The sequence below is a fragment of the Oncorhynchus clarkii genome, chromosome 12, assembly GCF_045791955.1.
Source record: "Oncorhynchus clarkii lewisi isolate Uvic-CL-2024 chromosome 12, UVic_Ocla_1.0, whole genome shotgun sequence".
In the NCBI taxonomy this organism is placed as follows: Eukaryota; Metazoa; Chordata; class Actinopteri; order Salmoniformes; family Salmonidae; genus Oncorhynchus; species Oncorhynchus clarkii.
Genome location: NC_092158.1, coordinates 103,430,282 through 103,445,880, shown reverse-complemented (window position 1 = coordinate 103,445,880; position 15,599 = coordinate 103,430,282). Strand labels below are relative to the sequence as shown.

At 42.3% G+C, this 15,599-nt stretch overlaps 1 protein-coding gene across 1 annotated transcript in view; it reads right to left on the bottom strand.

Annotated features, from left to right (window-relative positions):
• The window catches only part of LOC139422604 (F-box/LRR-repeat protein 16-like), a 31,752-nt gene extending 22,525 nt beyond the window's left edge, over positions 1 to 9,227 (bottom strand). Inside the window, exons 1-2 of the mRNA XM_071173750.1 lie at positions 8,925 to 9,227; positions 7,033 to 7,747 (exon numbers count right to left, since the gene is read on the bottom strand). Coding sequence (XP_071029851.1) covers positions 7,033 to 7,740 — 708 coding nt within the window. The 5' untranslated portion in view covers positions 7,741 to 7,747; positions 8,925 to 9,227. The remainder of the gene's footprint in view (positions 1 to 7,032; positions 7,748 to 8,924) is intronic.
• Between the last annotated feature and the right edge of the window lie 6,372 nt (positions 9,228 to 15,599).

The following is a 15,599-nucleotide window of genomic DNA, read 5'->3' as shown; positions in this document are numbered from 1 at the left end:
TGTGACTGAATGTCAGCTCATCTCATCAACAACACAACTTCCTGTGACTCTGAACGTCAGCTCATCAACAACACAACTTCCTGTGACTCTGAACGTCAGCTCATCTCATCAACAACACAACATCCTGTGACTCTGAACGTCAGCTCATCTCATCAACAACACAACTTCCTGTGACTCTGAACGTCAGCTCATCTCATCGACAACACAACTTCCTGTGACTCTGAACGTCAGCTCATCTCATCAACAACACAACATCCTGTGACTCTGAACGTCAGCTCATCTCATCAACAACACAACTTCCTGTGACTGAATGTCAGCTCATCTCATCAACAACACAACTTCCTGTGACTCTGAACGTCAGCTCATCAACAACACAACTTCCTGTGACTCTGAACGTCAGCTCATCTCATCAACAACACAACATCCTGTGACTCTGAACGTCAGCTCATCTCATCAACAACACAACTTCCTGTGACTCTGAACGTCAGCTCATCTCATCAACAACACAACCACAACAATGTCCCTGACAATAAGGTGCACAATATACTGTAAGGTCGACATGTTCCCCTTTCGCAAAGACCTCTGCGCTATGAACTAACTCAAGAGGCAACCTTCTAAATAACCGGGGCTCCAATACTGAACCTCACAATTGTGTTGAATGTGGCCTGTTAAATCGCACTGTAACTACAACATAAATCACTCAGCAGATTACAGTGGGGCAAAAAAGTATTTAGTCAGCCACCAATTGTGCAAGTTCTCCCACTTAAAAAGATGAGAGAGGTCATTTTTATCATAGGTAGACTTCAACTATGACAGACAAAATGAGAAAAAAAATCCAGAAAATCACATTGTAGGATTTTTTATGAATTTATTAATGAACAACACCACCACAGTAGTCCACATTCACAACACCAACACAGTAGTCCATATTCACAACACCACAGTAGTCCATACTCACAACAACACAGTAGTCCATACTCACAACAACACAGTAGTCCATACTCACAACACCACCACAGTAGTCCATACTCACAACAACACCACAGTAGTCCATACTCACATCACCACAGTAGTCCATACTCACAACAACACAGTAGTCCATACTCACAACAACACAGTAGTCCATACTCACAACACCACCACAGTAGTCCTCACAACAACACCACAGTAGTCCATACTCACAACAACACAGTAGTCCAAATTCACAACAACACAGTAGTCCATACTAACAACAACACCACAGTAATCCATACTAACAACAACACAGTAGTCCATACTCACAACAACACCACAGTAGTCCATACTCACAACACCACCACAGTAGTCCATACTCACAACAACACCACAGTAGTGCATACTCACAACACCACAGTAGTGCATACTCACAACACCACCACAGTAGTCCATACTCACAACACCACCACAGTAGTCCATACTCACAACACCACCACAGTAGTCCATACTCACAACAACACCACAGTAGTCCATACTCACAACAACACCACAGTAGTCCATACTCACAACAACACCACAGTAGTCCATACTCACAACAACACCACAGTAGTCCATACTCACAACAACACCACAGTAGTCCATACTCACAACAACACCACAGTAGTCCATACTCACAACAACACCACAGTAGTCCATACTCACAACAACACCACAGTAGTCCATACTCACAACAACGCCACAGTAGTCCATATTCACAACAACACAGTAGTCCATACTCACAACACCACCACAGTAGTCCATACTCACAACACCACGACAGTAGTCCATACTCACAACACCACAGTACTCCATACTCACAACACCACAGTAGTCCATACTAACAGCAACACCACAGTAATCCATACAACAACACAGTAGTCCATACTCACAACACCACAGTAGTCCATACTCACAGCTCCACCACAGTAGTCCATACTCACAACAACACCACAGTAGTCCATACTCACAACAACACCACAGTAATCCATACTCACAACACCACCACAGTAGTCCATACTCACAACACCACCACAGTAGTCCATACTCACAACACCACCACAGTAGTCCATACTCACAACACCACAGTAGTCCATACTCACAACACCACAGTAGTCCATACTCACAACACCACAGTAGTCCATACTCACAGCTCCACCACAGTAGTCCATACTCACAACAACACCACAGTAGTCCATACTCACAACAACACCACAGTAGTCCATACTCACAACAACACCACAGTAGTCCATACTCACAACACCACCACAGTAGTCCATACTCACAACACCACCACAGTAGTCCATACTCACAACACCACAGTAGTCCATACTCACAACACCACAGTAGTCCATACTCACAACACCACAGTAGTCCATATTCACAACTCCACCACAGTAGTCCATATTCACAACACCACCACAGTAGTCCATACTCACAACAACACCACAGTAGTCCATATTCACAACTCCACCACAGTAGTCCATACTCACAACAACACCACAGTAGTCCATACTCACAACACCACAGTAGTCCATATTCACAACTCCACCACAGTAGTCCATACTCACAACACCACAACCTTTTCTCCCTCGGTGATGCTGTGTTTACAGAGACGATCAGAAACTCAGCTATGCTATTGTTATTATAATAGACAATGGTTGGATTGCATCTTACAGCACACTGCACTCCTGTGACATCTCACGTTTCACAGAGACTCATGTTCATTCTACTCACTCTATCGATTGTTTACCTGCTGGGGATAAACATTCCACAGATCTAGGACCAGCTCACCAGCCTCAAACACTAACCTTAACCATTAACCATTCTAATAGAATATCTCTCCTCTCTCTGTCCCATGATCATGTGACCAGTGAGCAAGGTCATGTGATGTGACATTCCACATTCCATGTGATCCCCGGTGACCTAGTTGACATGGTGCCCAGCTACAGCGGAATCCAGCTCGCCCGGTGACTGTTACTAGGTTACGCAGCGGTGGGGTGGCAGGCTTTCCTGAGTTCAGGGAGTGCATTGTGTTGATATTGATGCTGAGGATTAACAAAAGTAACACGTTAAATTACTTTAAAGTAACACGGTATATTACTATAAAGTATTGCGTTATATTACTATATAGTATTGCGTTATATTACTATAAAGTAACACGTTATATTACTATAAAGTATTGTGTTATATTACTATATAGTATTGTGTTATATTACTATAAAGTAACACGGTATATTACTATAAAGTATTGCGTTATATTACTATATAGTATTGCGTTATATTACTATAAAGTAACACGTTATATTACTATAAAGTAACACGTTATATTACTATAAAGTATTGTGTTATATTACTATAAAGTAAGGTGTTATATTACTATAAAGTAACATGTTATATTACTATAAAGTAACATGTTATATTACTATAAAGAAACATGTTATATTACTATAAAGTATTGCGTTATATTACTATAAAGTAAGGTGTTATATTACTATAAAGTATTGCGTTATATTACTATAAAGTAAGGTGTTATATTACTATAAAGTATTGCGTTATATTACTATAAAGTAAGGTGTTATATTACTATAAAGTATTGTGTTATATTACTATAAAGTATTGTGTTATATTACTATAAAGTATTGTGTTATATTACTATAAAGTATTGTGTTATATTACTATAAAGTATTGTGTTATATTACTATAAAGTATTGTGTTATATTACTATAAAGTATTGTGTTATATTACTATAAAGTATTGTGTTATATTACTATAAAGTATTGTGTTATATTACTATAAAGAAACATGTTATATTACTATATGTAGGACTAATGGAAGCTACATCTACTGTAGGACTAATGGAAGCTCCATCTACTGTAGGACTAATGGAAGCTCCATCTACTGTAGGACTAATGGAAGCTCCATCTACTGTAGGACTAATGGAAGCTACATGTACTGTAGGACTAATGGAAGCTACATCTACTGTAGGACTAATGGAAGCTACATCTACTGTAGGACTAATGGAAGCTACATCTACTGTAGGACTAATGGAATCTACATCTACTGTCGGACTAATGGAAGCCACATCTACTGTAGGACTAATGGAAGCTACATCTACTGTCGGACTAATGGAAGCCACATCTACTGTAGGACTAATGGAAGCTACATCTACTGTAGGACTAATGGAAGCTCCATCTACTGTAGGACTAATGGAAGCTCCATCTACTGTAGGACTAATGGAAGCTCCATCTACTGTAGGACTAATGGAAGCTACATCTACTGTAGGACTAATGGAAGCTCCATCTACTGTAGGACTAATGGAAGCTCCATCTACTGTAGGACTAATGGAAGCTCCATCTACTGTAGGACTAATGGAAGCTACATCTACTGTAGGACTAATGGAAGCTACATCTACTGTAGGACTAATGGAAGCTACATGTACTGTAGGACTAATGGAAGCTACATCTACTGTAGGACTAATGGAAGCTAAATGTACTGTAAGACTAATGGAAGCTACATCTACTGTAGGACTAATGGAAGCTACATCTACTGTAGGACTAATGGAAGCTACATCTACTGTAGGACTAATGGAAGTTACATGTACTGTAGGACTAATGAAAGCTCCATCTACTGTCGGACTAATGGAAGCCACATCTACTGTAAGACTAATGGAAGCTACATCTACTGTAGGACTAATGGAAGCTCCATCTACTGTAGGACTAATGGAAGCTACATCTACTGTAGGACTAATGGAAGCTACATCTACTGTAGGACTAATGGAAGCTACATCTACTGTAGGACTAATGGAAGCTCCATCTACTGTAGGACTAATGGAAGCTACATCTACTGTAGGACTAATGGACGCTACATCTACTGTAGGACTAATGGAAGCTACATGTACTGTAGGACTAATGGAAGCTACATCTACTGTAGGACTAATGGAAGCTACATCTACTGTAGGACTAATGGAAGCTACATCTACTGTAGGACTAATGGAAGCTACATCTACTGTAGGACTAATGGAAGCTACATGTACTGTAGGACTAATGGAAGCTACATCTACTGTAGGACTAATGGAAGCTACATGTACTGTAGGACTAATGGAAGCTACATGTACTGTAGGACTAATGGAAGCTACATCTACTGTAGGACTAATGGAAGCTACATGTACTGTAAGACTAATGGAAGCTACATCTACTGTAGGACTAATGGAAGCTACATCTACTGTAGGACTAATGGAAGCTACATCTACTGTAGGACTAATGGAAGCTACATCTACTGTAGGACTAATGGAAGCTCCATGTACTGTAGGACTAATGGAAGCTCCATCTACTGTAGGACTAATGGAAGCTACATCTACTGTAGGACTAATGGGAGCTCCATCTACTGTAGGACTAATGGAAGCTCCATCTACTGTAGGACTAATGGAAGCTACATCTACTGTAGGACTAATGGAAGCTCCATCTACTGTAGGACTAATGGAAGCTACATCTACTGTAGGACTAATGGGAGCTCCATCTACTGTAGGACTAATGGAAGCTCCATCTACTGTAGGACTAATGGAAGCTACATGTACTGTCGGACTAATGGAAGCTCCATCTACTGTAGGACACATTGAGTACACATTGTTGATTCCCGCTGGGGTCATCCATATGAAATAGCATGCACACACTACACGCTTTTTCCCTCAGGGTCTCTCGGACGTTTCACAGTTTCACTGTAGCCCTGAACTAGCTCACTTGATTGAAGTAGTCAAGGGCTTGATGATTAGTTGATGATTCGTTTATGATTAGTTGATGATTAGTTGACCAGTTGAATCAGCTGCTAGCTGTGGAATAGTTTAAATCCATGGACAGGCTTGTCCCCAAGGAGAGGTTGTAGAAAGGCTGTGCTAAATGGCATGTTTGTGTTCACATGACTGTAACTATATAAGAACCCTCCGTGCCCGGCATCCTACCCCCACCTTCCCTATCCTACCACCAGGACCCCCTCAACCCCCTGGGACCCTTGCCTACCACAGCTTCTCTCCTGGGTCCAGACCTGGAGTCACAGCCCCCTGACGGCCCTCAACCCCATGGGACCCTTGCCTACCACAGCTTCTCTCCTGGGTCCAGACCTGGAGTCACAGCCCCCTGACGGCCCTCAACCCCCTGGGACCCTTGCCCACCACAGCTTCTCTCCTGGGACCCTTGCCCACCACAGCTTCTCCCCTGGGTCCCTTGCCCACCACAGCTTCTCTCCTGGGTCCCTTGCCCACCGCAGCTTCTCTCCTGGGACCCTTGCCTACCACAGCTTCTCTCCTGGGACCCTTGCCCACCACAGCTTCTCTCCTGGGACCCTTGCCCACCTCAGCTTCTCTCCTGGGACCCTTGCCTACCACAGCTTCTCTCCTGGGACCCTTGCCCACCACAGCTTCTCTCCTGGGACCCTTGCCCACCACAGCTTCTCTCCTGGGACCCTTGCCTACCACAGCTTCTCTCCTGGGACCCTTGCCCACCACAGCTTCTCTCCTGGGACCCTTGCCTACCGCAGCTTCTCTCCTGGGACCCTTGCCTACCACAGCTTCTCTCCTGGGTTCAGACCTGGAGTCACAGCCCGCTGACGGCCCTCAACCCCCTGGGACCCTTGCCTACCACAGCTTCTGTCCTGGGACCCTTGCCTACCACAGCTTCTCTCCTGGGACCCTTGCCCACCGCAGCTTCTCTCCTGGGTCCAGACCTGGACCACAGCCCGCTGACAGTAAATACAGTGGGGGGAAACAGTATTTAGTCAGCCACCAATTGTGCAAGTTCTCCCACTTAAAAAGATGAGAGAGGCCTGTAATTTCCATCATGGGTACAGTTCAACTATGACAGACAAAATGAGGGAAAGAAAATCCAGAAAACCACATTGTAGGATTTTTTTAATGAATTTATTTGTACCTATGATGAAAATTACAGGCCTCTCTCATCTTTTTAAGTAGGAGAACTTGCACAATTGGTGGCTGACTAAATACGTTTTTTTGCCCCCCACTGTATATATATATATATGACAATGACTCACCTCCAGGCCTGCGTCTGTAATGGTGGACCTCTTCAGACTGACCGACTTCACCCCCTTCTTGGACAAGGGGTAGTTATCAATGAACTCACAGATGTCCAGGTCTGAAACTCCCACCAGACAGAACGCCTGGAACCCCCTGAGAGCGAAGGCCTGCAGGCTGACAAACTCCTTGTCTCCGCCGGGGAGCAGGGCGTACAGCTCCTTGGCGTGGAGGATGGGCGTGACACCCTCCCAGAACTTAGACTGGTACAGCACTTTCCTCCAGGTCCTACACACCTGGGCCAGGACACACTTCTCAGCCGTGGTGAAATACCACAGCAGCCTGTTGAGCAGCTTCTCATCCAGGGCCAGCTGGCGCTCCAGGGGCGGCAGAAGGGCCAGAGGCAGGGTGAGGGGAAGGTGAGGCTTGGGGAAGGTGAGGGGGACCTGGCGCAGCGGGGGTTTGAGGGCCATCAGGGGGCTGTGGTCCAGGTCTGGACCCAGGAGAGAGGGACCCAGGGGGTTGAGGGGGTCCAGGTGGTAGGGTAGGGAAGGCGGGGGTAGGATGCCGGGCACGGAGGAGGACTGGCACAGGCGGTTCTTGGCGGCGGGCGTGCCCTTGGTGATGCTGGCGCTGCCCAAACCGTTGGGCTGAGGGGGGAGCTTGACCATGCCGTTCCTCGGGACACACGGAGACTTGAGCTCGCTGGGGGTCGACATGTTCAACATTGGGAACCTAGGAGGAGGGAGAAAGAATTAATACATGGTAAACATTGGATCAGAGAGAGAGGGGGGGGGGGGGGTAGTGATCTGGCCCTCATACCATCATTGGCTACCTAATCATCGCCGGCTTCCAATTGGCTCATTCATCTCATTCATCTCCCCTTCCACTATTCACCAGGTTGTTGCTGTGACTGAGAATGTGTTGTCAGTCAACTTACCTGGTTAAATAAAACATCTATTTAACACATCGTCTATGGACCTGCCTGTCTGTCACTCAAGGGACTGAGTAGATAAACACCACTGGGCAGTTCTTATGTAGATAGCTGAGCCGCAGACTACTGTGTTTCCCAAAAACCTGCGTGCTTGATGTTGGAGAGCCTCGCTCTTATGTACAATATAGCCTGCACAGAAACAGACACGATTTCTGGGCAAACAAAGCATTATTTTTCGTTTGAATAATTCACAGAACACTTGGCGACACTCCCTTGGCAGGCTTGCACTGGAAATAGAACAGAGCGGTTGTTTATAGTGGCAGAGGCCTATATCTAAGCAAGCATCCCTACTAGGCTAGCCTACAATATTACGTAATGCCGATGGCACAGTAGCACAGCAGTAAGTTACAATGGGACGTGTTTACTCTGAATAAAGATACCAAGGCCAAACGTAAACAGTTTAAATCGATGGCCGACGCGGAGAGGTGTAACGTTTGCGCCTGATCAACAATCATCGCAGATAAAATAAACTCTATGCATCCTTCATTGTCAAAACCTTCAGATGCAGTCGGCATCATTATTCATATCGACAAAATATACAATTAATAGCATTCCCGTCATCAAATAGTGTCTATGACTGCCGACAGTAACCCAGGCTATAGGCTTCACCATCAGACGTTAGCCTTGGGCTTTTACAAACGGATCGAATATTAAACCCATTTCACTCTGCTTGTGATCGGTCCAATATTCGGTCTGTGCTGCACGCAACACATATCGGTGTAATAGAGCTGAACGGGGAATAAGCGATGCGGCAGCAGAAAAGCTAACCGAAGGAAGGGATGGCTATTCTCCCGTCCCTTCTCGTCCTCTCTCTCTCTCTCTCTCTCCCTCCCTCCCGCTCTCTCGCACCGCTAAACAACAAAAAAAATACCATTGCAGTGCTCCGGCCAGCATGAATCTGCATTGCACTGCTCTTACCTTTAAACTGAACCCCGTCACCTCCCCCGGTTGACCCGAAGCCTCGCAAGTCTTTCACCAAACGGAGCTCTATTTTATCGCCCGCATCACCATACTACCAGCAGCATCCACAGGGAATGGCGGAGAGCGGGGGATGTTATTGAATTGTTGTAGCTACGACGCGATGCGAATCGTTTGAAAGGTGCATCATTTTGTATCGGAAGCGACGAGGACAGAATAAGAGGGAATATGCGTGAAATCGGGACGATGTGTTGTCCTGTGTTGTTTGTTTCATCGGCGCATCATTCCACGGTGTCAGCGGATATAAATATGTGGTGCGTTCGAATCAGTGTCGGAAAGAGAGAGAGAGGGAACGAGAACCCTGTAAATAGAAACCAACATGACATCGCCTGGCTCACTGACATCAGCGGAACTCAACAGAGGAGGAGAGGAAGAGAGGAGGCTGAGGCGGTACTCTCTCTCTTTCTTTCGTTCTCTCTCTCTCAATTCAATTTCAGTTCAAAATGTTTCCCATGCTTTATTGGCATGGGAAACATGTGTTTACATTGCCTGAGCAATTGAATTGAACAAAAATGAGAACACAAAAAAGGATTAAAATTTAACAGTAAACATTTAACTCCCAAATGTTCGAAAAAGATCAAGACATTTCAAGTGTTATATATTATCAGTAATGTTTTAGCAATGTGCAAATAGTTGTAGTACGAATAGTAGGGGAAGATAAATAAACAGATTCATATTGGTGGTATTTACTCTCTCTCTCTCTCTGTCTCTCTCTCTCCCTCTCTCCGTCTCTCTCTGTCTCTCTCCCTCTCTCTGTCTCTCTGTCTCTGTCTCTCTGTCTCTGTCTCTCTCCCTCTCTCCCCCCCCCCCCCCCATCTGTCTCTCTCCCCACCTCTCTTTCTCTCGCTCAAAGGAGCCCGGGGTGCACCAAACACCCCAACAACAAATCATTCATTCACCCCCACTGAATGACTCATAACCCTAACCTATACTGCACTGAACGACTCATAACCCTAACCTATACTGCACTGAACGACTCATAACCCTAACCTATACTGCACTGAACGACTCATAACCCTAACCTATACTGCACTGAACGACTCATAACCCTAACCCATACTGCACTGAACGACTCATAACCCTAACCTATACTGCACTGAACGACTCATAACCCTAACCCATACTGCACTGAACGACTCATAACCCTAACCTATACTGCACTGAATGACTCATAACCCTAACCTATACTGCACTGAACGACTCATAACCCTAACCTATACTGCACTGAACGACTCATAACCCTAACCTATACTGCACTGAACGACTCATAACCCTAACCTATACTGCACTGAACGACTCATAACCCTAACCCATACTGCACTGAACGACTCATAACCCTAACCTATACTGCACTGAACGACTCATAACCCTAACCCATACTGCACTGAACGACTCATAACCCTAACCTATACTGCACTGAACGACTCATAACCCTAACCCATACTGCACTGAACGACTCATAACCCTAACCTATACTGCACTGAACGACTCATAACCCTAACCAATACTGCACTGAACGACTCATAACCCTAACCTACACTGAACGACTCATAACCCTAACCTATACTGCACTGAACGACTCATAACCCTAACCTATACTGCACTGAACGACTCATAACCCTAACCTATACTGCACTGAACAACTCATAACACTAAACCATACTGCACTGAACGACTCATAACCCTAACCTATACTGCACTGAACGACTCATAACCCTAACCTACACTGCACTGAACGACTCATAACCCTAACCTATACTGCACCGAACGACTCATAACCCTAACCTACACTGCACTGAACGACTCATAACCCTAACCTATACTGAACGACTCATAACCCTAACCTATACTGAACGACTCATAACCCTAACCTATACTGCACTGAACAACTCATAACCCTAACCTACACTGCACTGAACGACTCATAACCCTAACCAATACTGCACTGAACGACTCATAACCCTAACCTATACTGAACGACTCATAACCCTAACCTATACTGAACGACTCATAACCCTAACCTATACTGCACTGAACAACTCATAACCCTAACCTACACTGCACTGAACGACTCATAACCCTAACCTATACTGAACAACTCATAACCCTAACCTATACTGAACGACTCATAACCCTAACCTATACTGAACGACTCATAACCCTAACCTATACTGAACGACTCATAACCCTAACCTATACTGAACGACTCATAACCCTAACCTATACTGCACTGTGGTCTAACATGAAGATACATCCGTCCAACTGTACACAAGGTCCAACAGCAATGGGACTTTCCTTTAGCCTACCATTCCCTCTGAAAGACACATAGGCCTACAGCCTACTAATAATGATTACCATTCCCTCTGAAAGACACATAGGCCTACAGCCTACTAATAATGATTACCATTCCCTCTGAAAGACACATAGGCCTACAGCCTACTAATAATGATTACCATTCCCTCTGAAAGACACATAGGCCTACAGCCTACTAATAATGATTACCATTCCCTCTGAAAGACACATAGGCCTACAGCCTACTAATAATGATTACCATTCCCTCTGAAAGACACATAGGCCTACAGCCTACTAATAATGATTACCATTCCCTCTGAAAGACACATAGGCCTACAGCCTACTAATAATGATTACCATTCCCTCTGAAAGACACATAGGCCTACAGCCTACTAATAATGATTACCATTCCCTCTGAAAGACACATAGGCCTACAGCCTACTAATAATGATTACCATACCCTCTGAAAGACACATAGGCCTACAGCCTACTAATAATGATTGCCATTCCCTCTGAAAGACACATAGGCCTACAGCCTACTAATAATGATTACCATTCCCTCTGAAAGACACATAGGCCTACAGCCTACTAATAATGATTACCATTCCCTCTGAAAGACACATAGGCCTACAGCCTACTAATAATGATTACCATTCCCTCTGAAAGACACATAGGCCTACAGCCTACTAATAATGATTACCATTCCCTCTGAAAGACACATAGGCCTACAGCCTACTAATAATGATTGCCATTGCCTCTATTTGACTGTCTGGCAAAAATAAGCCTATATTTTCTGTTAAAAGCCTGGCTGCCAGTCTAGCTGCCTGTCTGGCCTGTACATGTAGGCACTCAGCCAAATACAGTATGCTTTTAATTGGCATTGCTACGGAATGGCCTGCAACATGTATCACACCGCAATAGCTAACTACATGTTTACCAGCAAGGGAAGTGAACGATTTGGGTCCACAGAGTAGATCTATTACTGACTATCAACTCATAACACAGAGTAGATCTATTACTGACTATCAACTCATAACACATCTCAAACACAGAGTAGATCTATTACTGAGTATCAACTCATAACACATCTCAAACACAGAGTAGATCTATTACTGAGTATCAACTCATAGCACATCTCATAACACAGAGTAGATCTATTACTGAGTATCAACTCATAACACAGAGAAGATCTATTACTGACTATCAACTCATAACACAGAGTAGATCTATTACTGAGCATCAACTCATAACACATCTCAAACACAGAGTAGATCTATTACTGACTATCAACTCATAACAAAGAGTAGATCTATTACTGACTATCAACTCATAACACAGAGTAGATCTATTACTGACTATCAACTCATAACACATCTCAAACACAGAGTAGATCTATTACTGAGTATCAAATCATAACACATCTCAAACACAGAGTAGATCTATTACCGAGTATCATCTCAAAACACAGAGTAGATCTATTACTGACTATCAACTCATAACACAGAGTAGATATATTACTGAGTATCAACTCATAACACATCTCAAACACAGAGTAGATCTATTACCGAGTATCATCTCAAAACACAGAGTAGATCTATTACTGACTATCAACTCATAACACATCTCATAACACAGAGTAGATCTATTACTGAGTATCAACTCATAAAACAGAGTAGATCTATTACTGACTATCAACTCATAACACATCTCAAAACACAGAGTAGATCTATTACCGAGTATCATCTCAAAACACAGAGTAGATCTATTACTGACTATCAACTCATAACACAACTCATAACACAGAGTAGATCTATTACTGAGTATCAACTCATCACACAGAGTAGATCTATTACTGAGTATCAACTCATAACACAGAGTAGATCTATTACTGACTATCAACTCATAACACAGAGTAGATATATTACTGAGTATCAACTCATAGCACATCTCATAACACAGAGTAGATCTATTACTGACTATCAACTGATAACACATCTCATAACACAGAGTAGATCTATTACTGAGTATCAACTCATACCACAGAGTAGATCTATTACTGACTATCAACTCATAACACATCTCATAACACAGAGTAGATCTATTACTGAGTATCAACTCATAAAACAGAGTAGATCTATTACTGACTATCAACTCATAACACATCTCAAAACACAGAGTAGATCTATTACCGAGTATCATCTCAAAACACAGAGTAGATCTATTACTGACTATCAACTCATAACACAACTCATAACACAGAGTAGATCTATTACTGAGTATCAACTCATAACACAGAGTAGATCTATTACTGAGTATCAACTCATAACACAGAGTAGATCTATTACTGACTATCAACTCATAACACAGAGTAGATATATTACTGAGTATCAACTCATAGCACATCTCATAACACAGAGTAGATCTATTACTGACTATCAACTGATAACACATCTCATAACACAGAGTAGATCTATTACTGAGTATCAACTCATAACACAGAGTAGATATATTACTGAGTGTCAACTCATAGCACATCTCATAACACAGAGTAGATCTATTACTGAGTATCAACTCATAACACATCTTAAAACACAGAGTAGATCTATTACTGAGTATCAACTCATAACACATCTTAAAACACAGAGTAGATCTATTACTGAGTATCAACTCATAGCACATCTCATAACACAGAGTAAGATCTATTACTGAGTATCAACTCATAACACAGAGAAGATCTATTACTGACTATCAACTCATAACACATCTCAAACACAGAGTAGATCTATTACCGAGTATCATCTAAAAAAACACAGAGTAGATCTATTACTGACTATCAACTCATAACACATCTCAAACACAGAGTAGATTTATTACTGAGTATCAACTCATAACACAGAGTAGATCTATTACTGAGTATCAACTCATAACACAGAGTAGATCTATTACTGACTATCAACTCATAACACATCTCAAACACAGAGTAGATTTATTACTGAGTATCAACTCATAACACAGAGTAGATTTATTACTGAGTATCAACTCATAACACAGAGTAGATCTATTACTGAGTATCAACTCATAACACAGAGTAGATCTATTACTGACTATCAACTCATAACACAGAGTAGATCTATTACTGAGTATCAACTCATAACACAGAGTAGATCTATTACTGACTATCAACTCATAACACAGAGTAGATCTATTACTGAGTATCAACTCATAACACAGAGTAGATCTATTACTGAGTATCAACTCATAACACAGAGTAGATCTATTACTGACTATCAACTCATAACCCATCTCAAACACAGAGTAGATCTATTACTGACTATCAACTCATAACACAGAGTAGATATATTACTGAGTATCAACTCATAACACAGAGTAGATCTATTACTGACTATCAACTCATAACACATCTCAAATAAAGCACACATACCTGTAGCAATGCCTTCTCCTTTCATGTTATTGTTGCTTAAAAGCAAGGACACACGAAACATTCAGTTCAGCTTTCAATAGAGGGAGGTCTCTCTCTCTCTGTCCCTTTCAATTCAATTCAATTCAATTCAATTCAATTCAATTTCCATTCAATTCAATTCAATTCAATTCAATTCAATTCAATTTCCATTCAATTCAATTCAATTCAATTCAATTCAATTCAATTCAATTCAATTCAATTTCCATTCAATTCAATTCAAGGGCTTTATTGGCATGGGAAACATGTGTTAACATTGCCAAAGCAAGTGAGGTAGATAATATATAATATAAAGTGAATATATAAAGTGAAATAAACAATAAAAATTAACAGTAAACATTACACATACAGAAGTTTCAAAATGATAAAGACATTACAAATGTCATATTATATATATATATATATATATACAGTGTTTTAACAATGTACAAATGGTTAAAGGACACAAGATAAAATAAATAAGCATAAATATGGGTTGTATTTAGAATGGTGCTTGTTCTTCACTGGTTGCCCTTTTCTCGTGGCAACAGGTCACAAATCTTGCTGCTGTGATGGCACACTGTGGAATTTCACCCAGTAGATATGGGAGTTTATCAAAATTGGATTTGTTTTCGAATTCTTTGTGGATCTGTGTAATCTGAGAGAAATATGTGTCTCTAATATGGTCATACATTGGGCAGGAGGTTAGGAAGTGCAGCTCAGTTTCCACCTCATTTTGTGGGCAGTGAGCACATAGCCTGTCTTCTCTTGAGAGCCATGTCTGCCTACGGCGGCCTTTCTCAATAGCAAGGCTATGCTCACTGAGTCTGTACATAGTCAAAGCTTTCCTTAATTTTGGGTCAGTC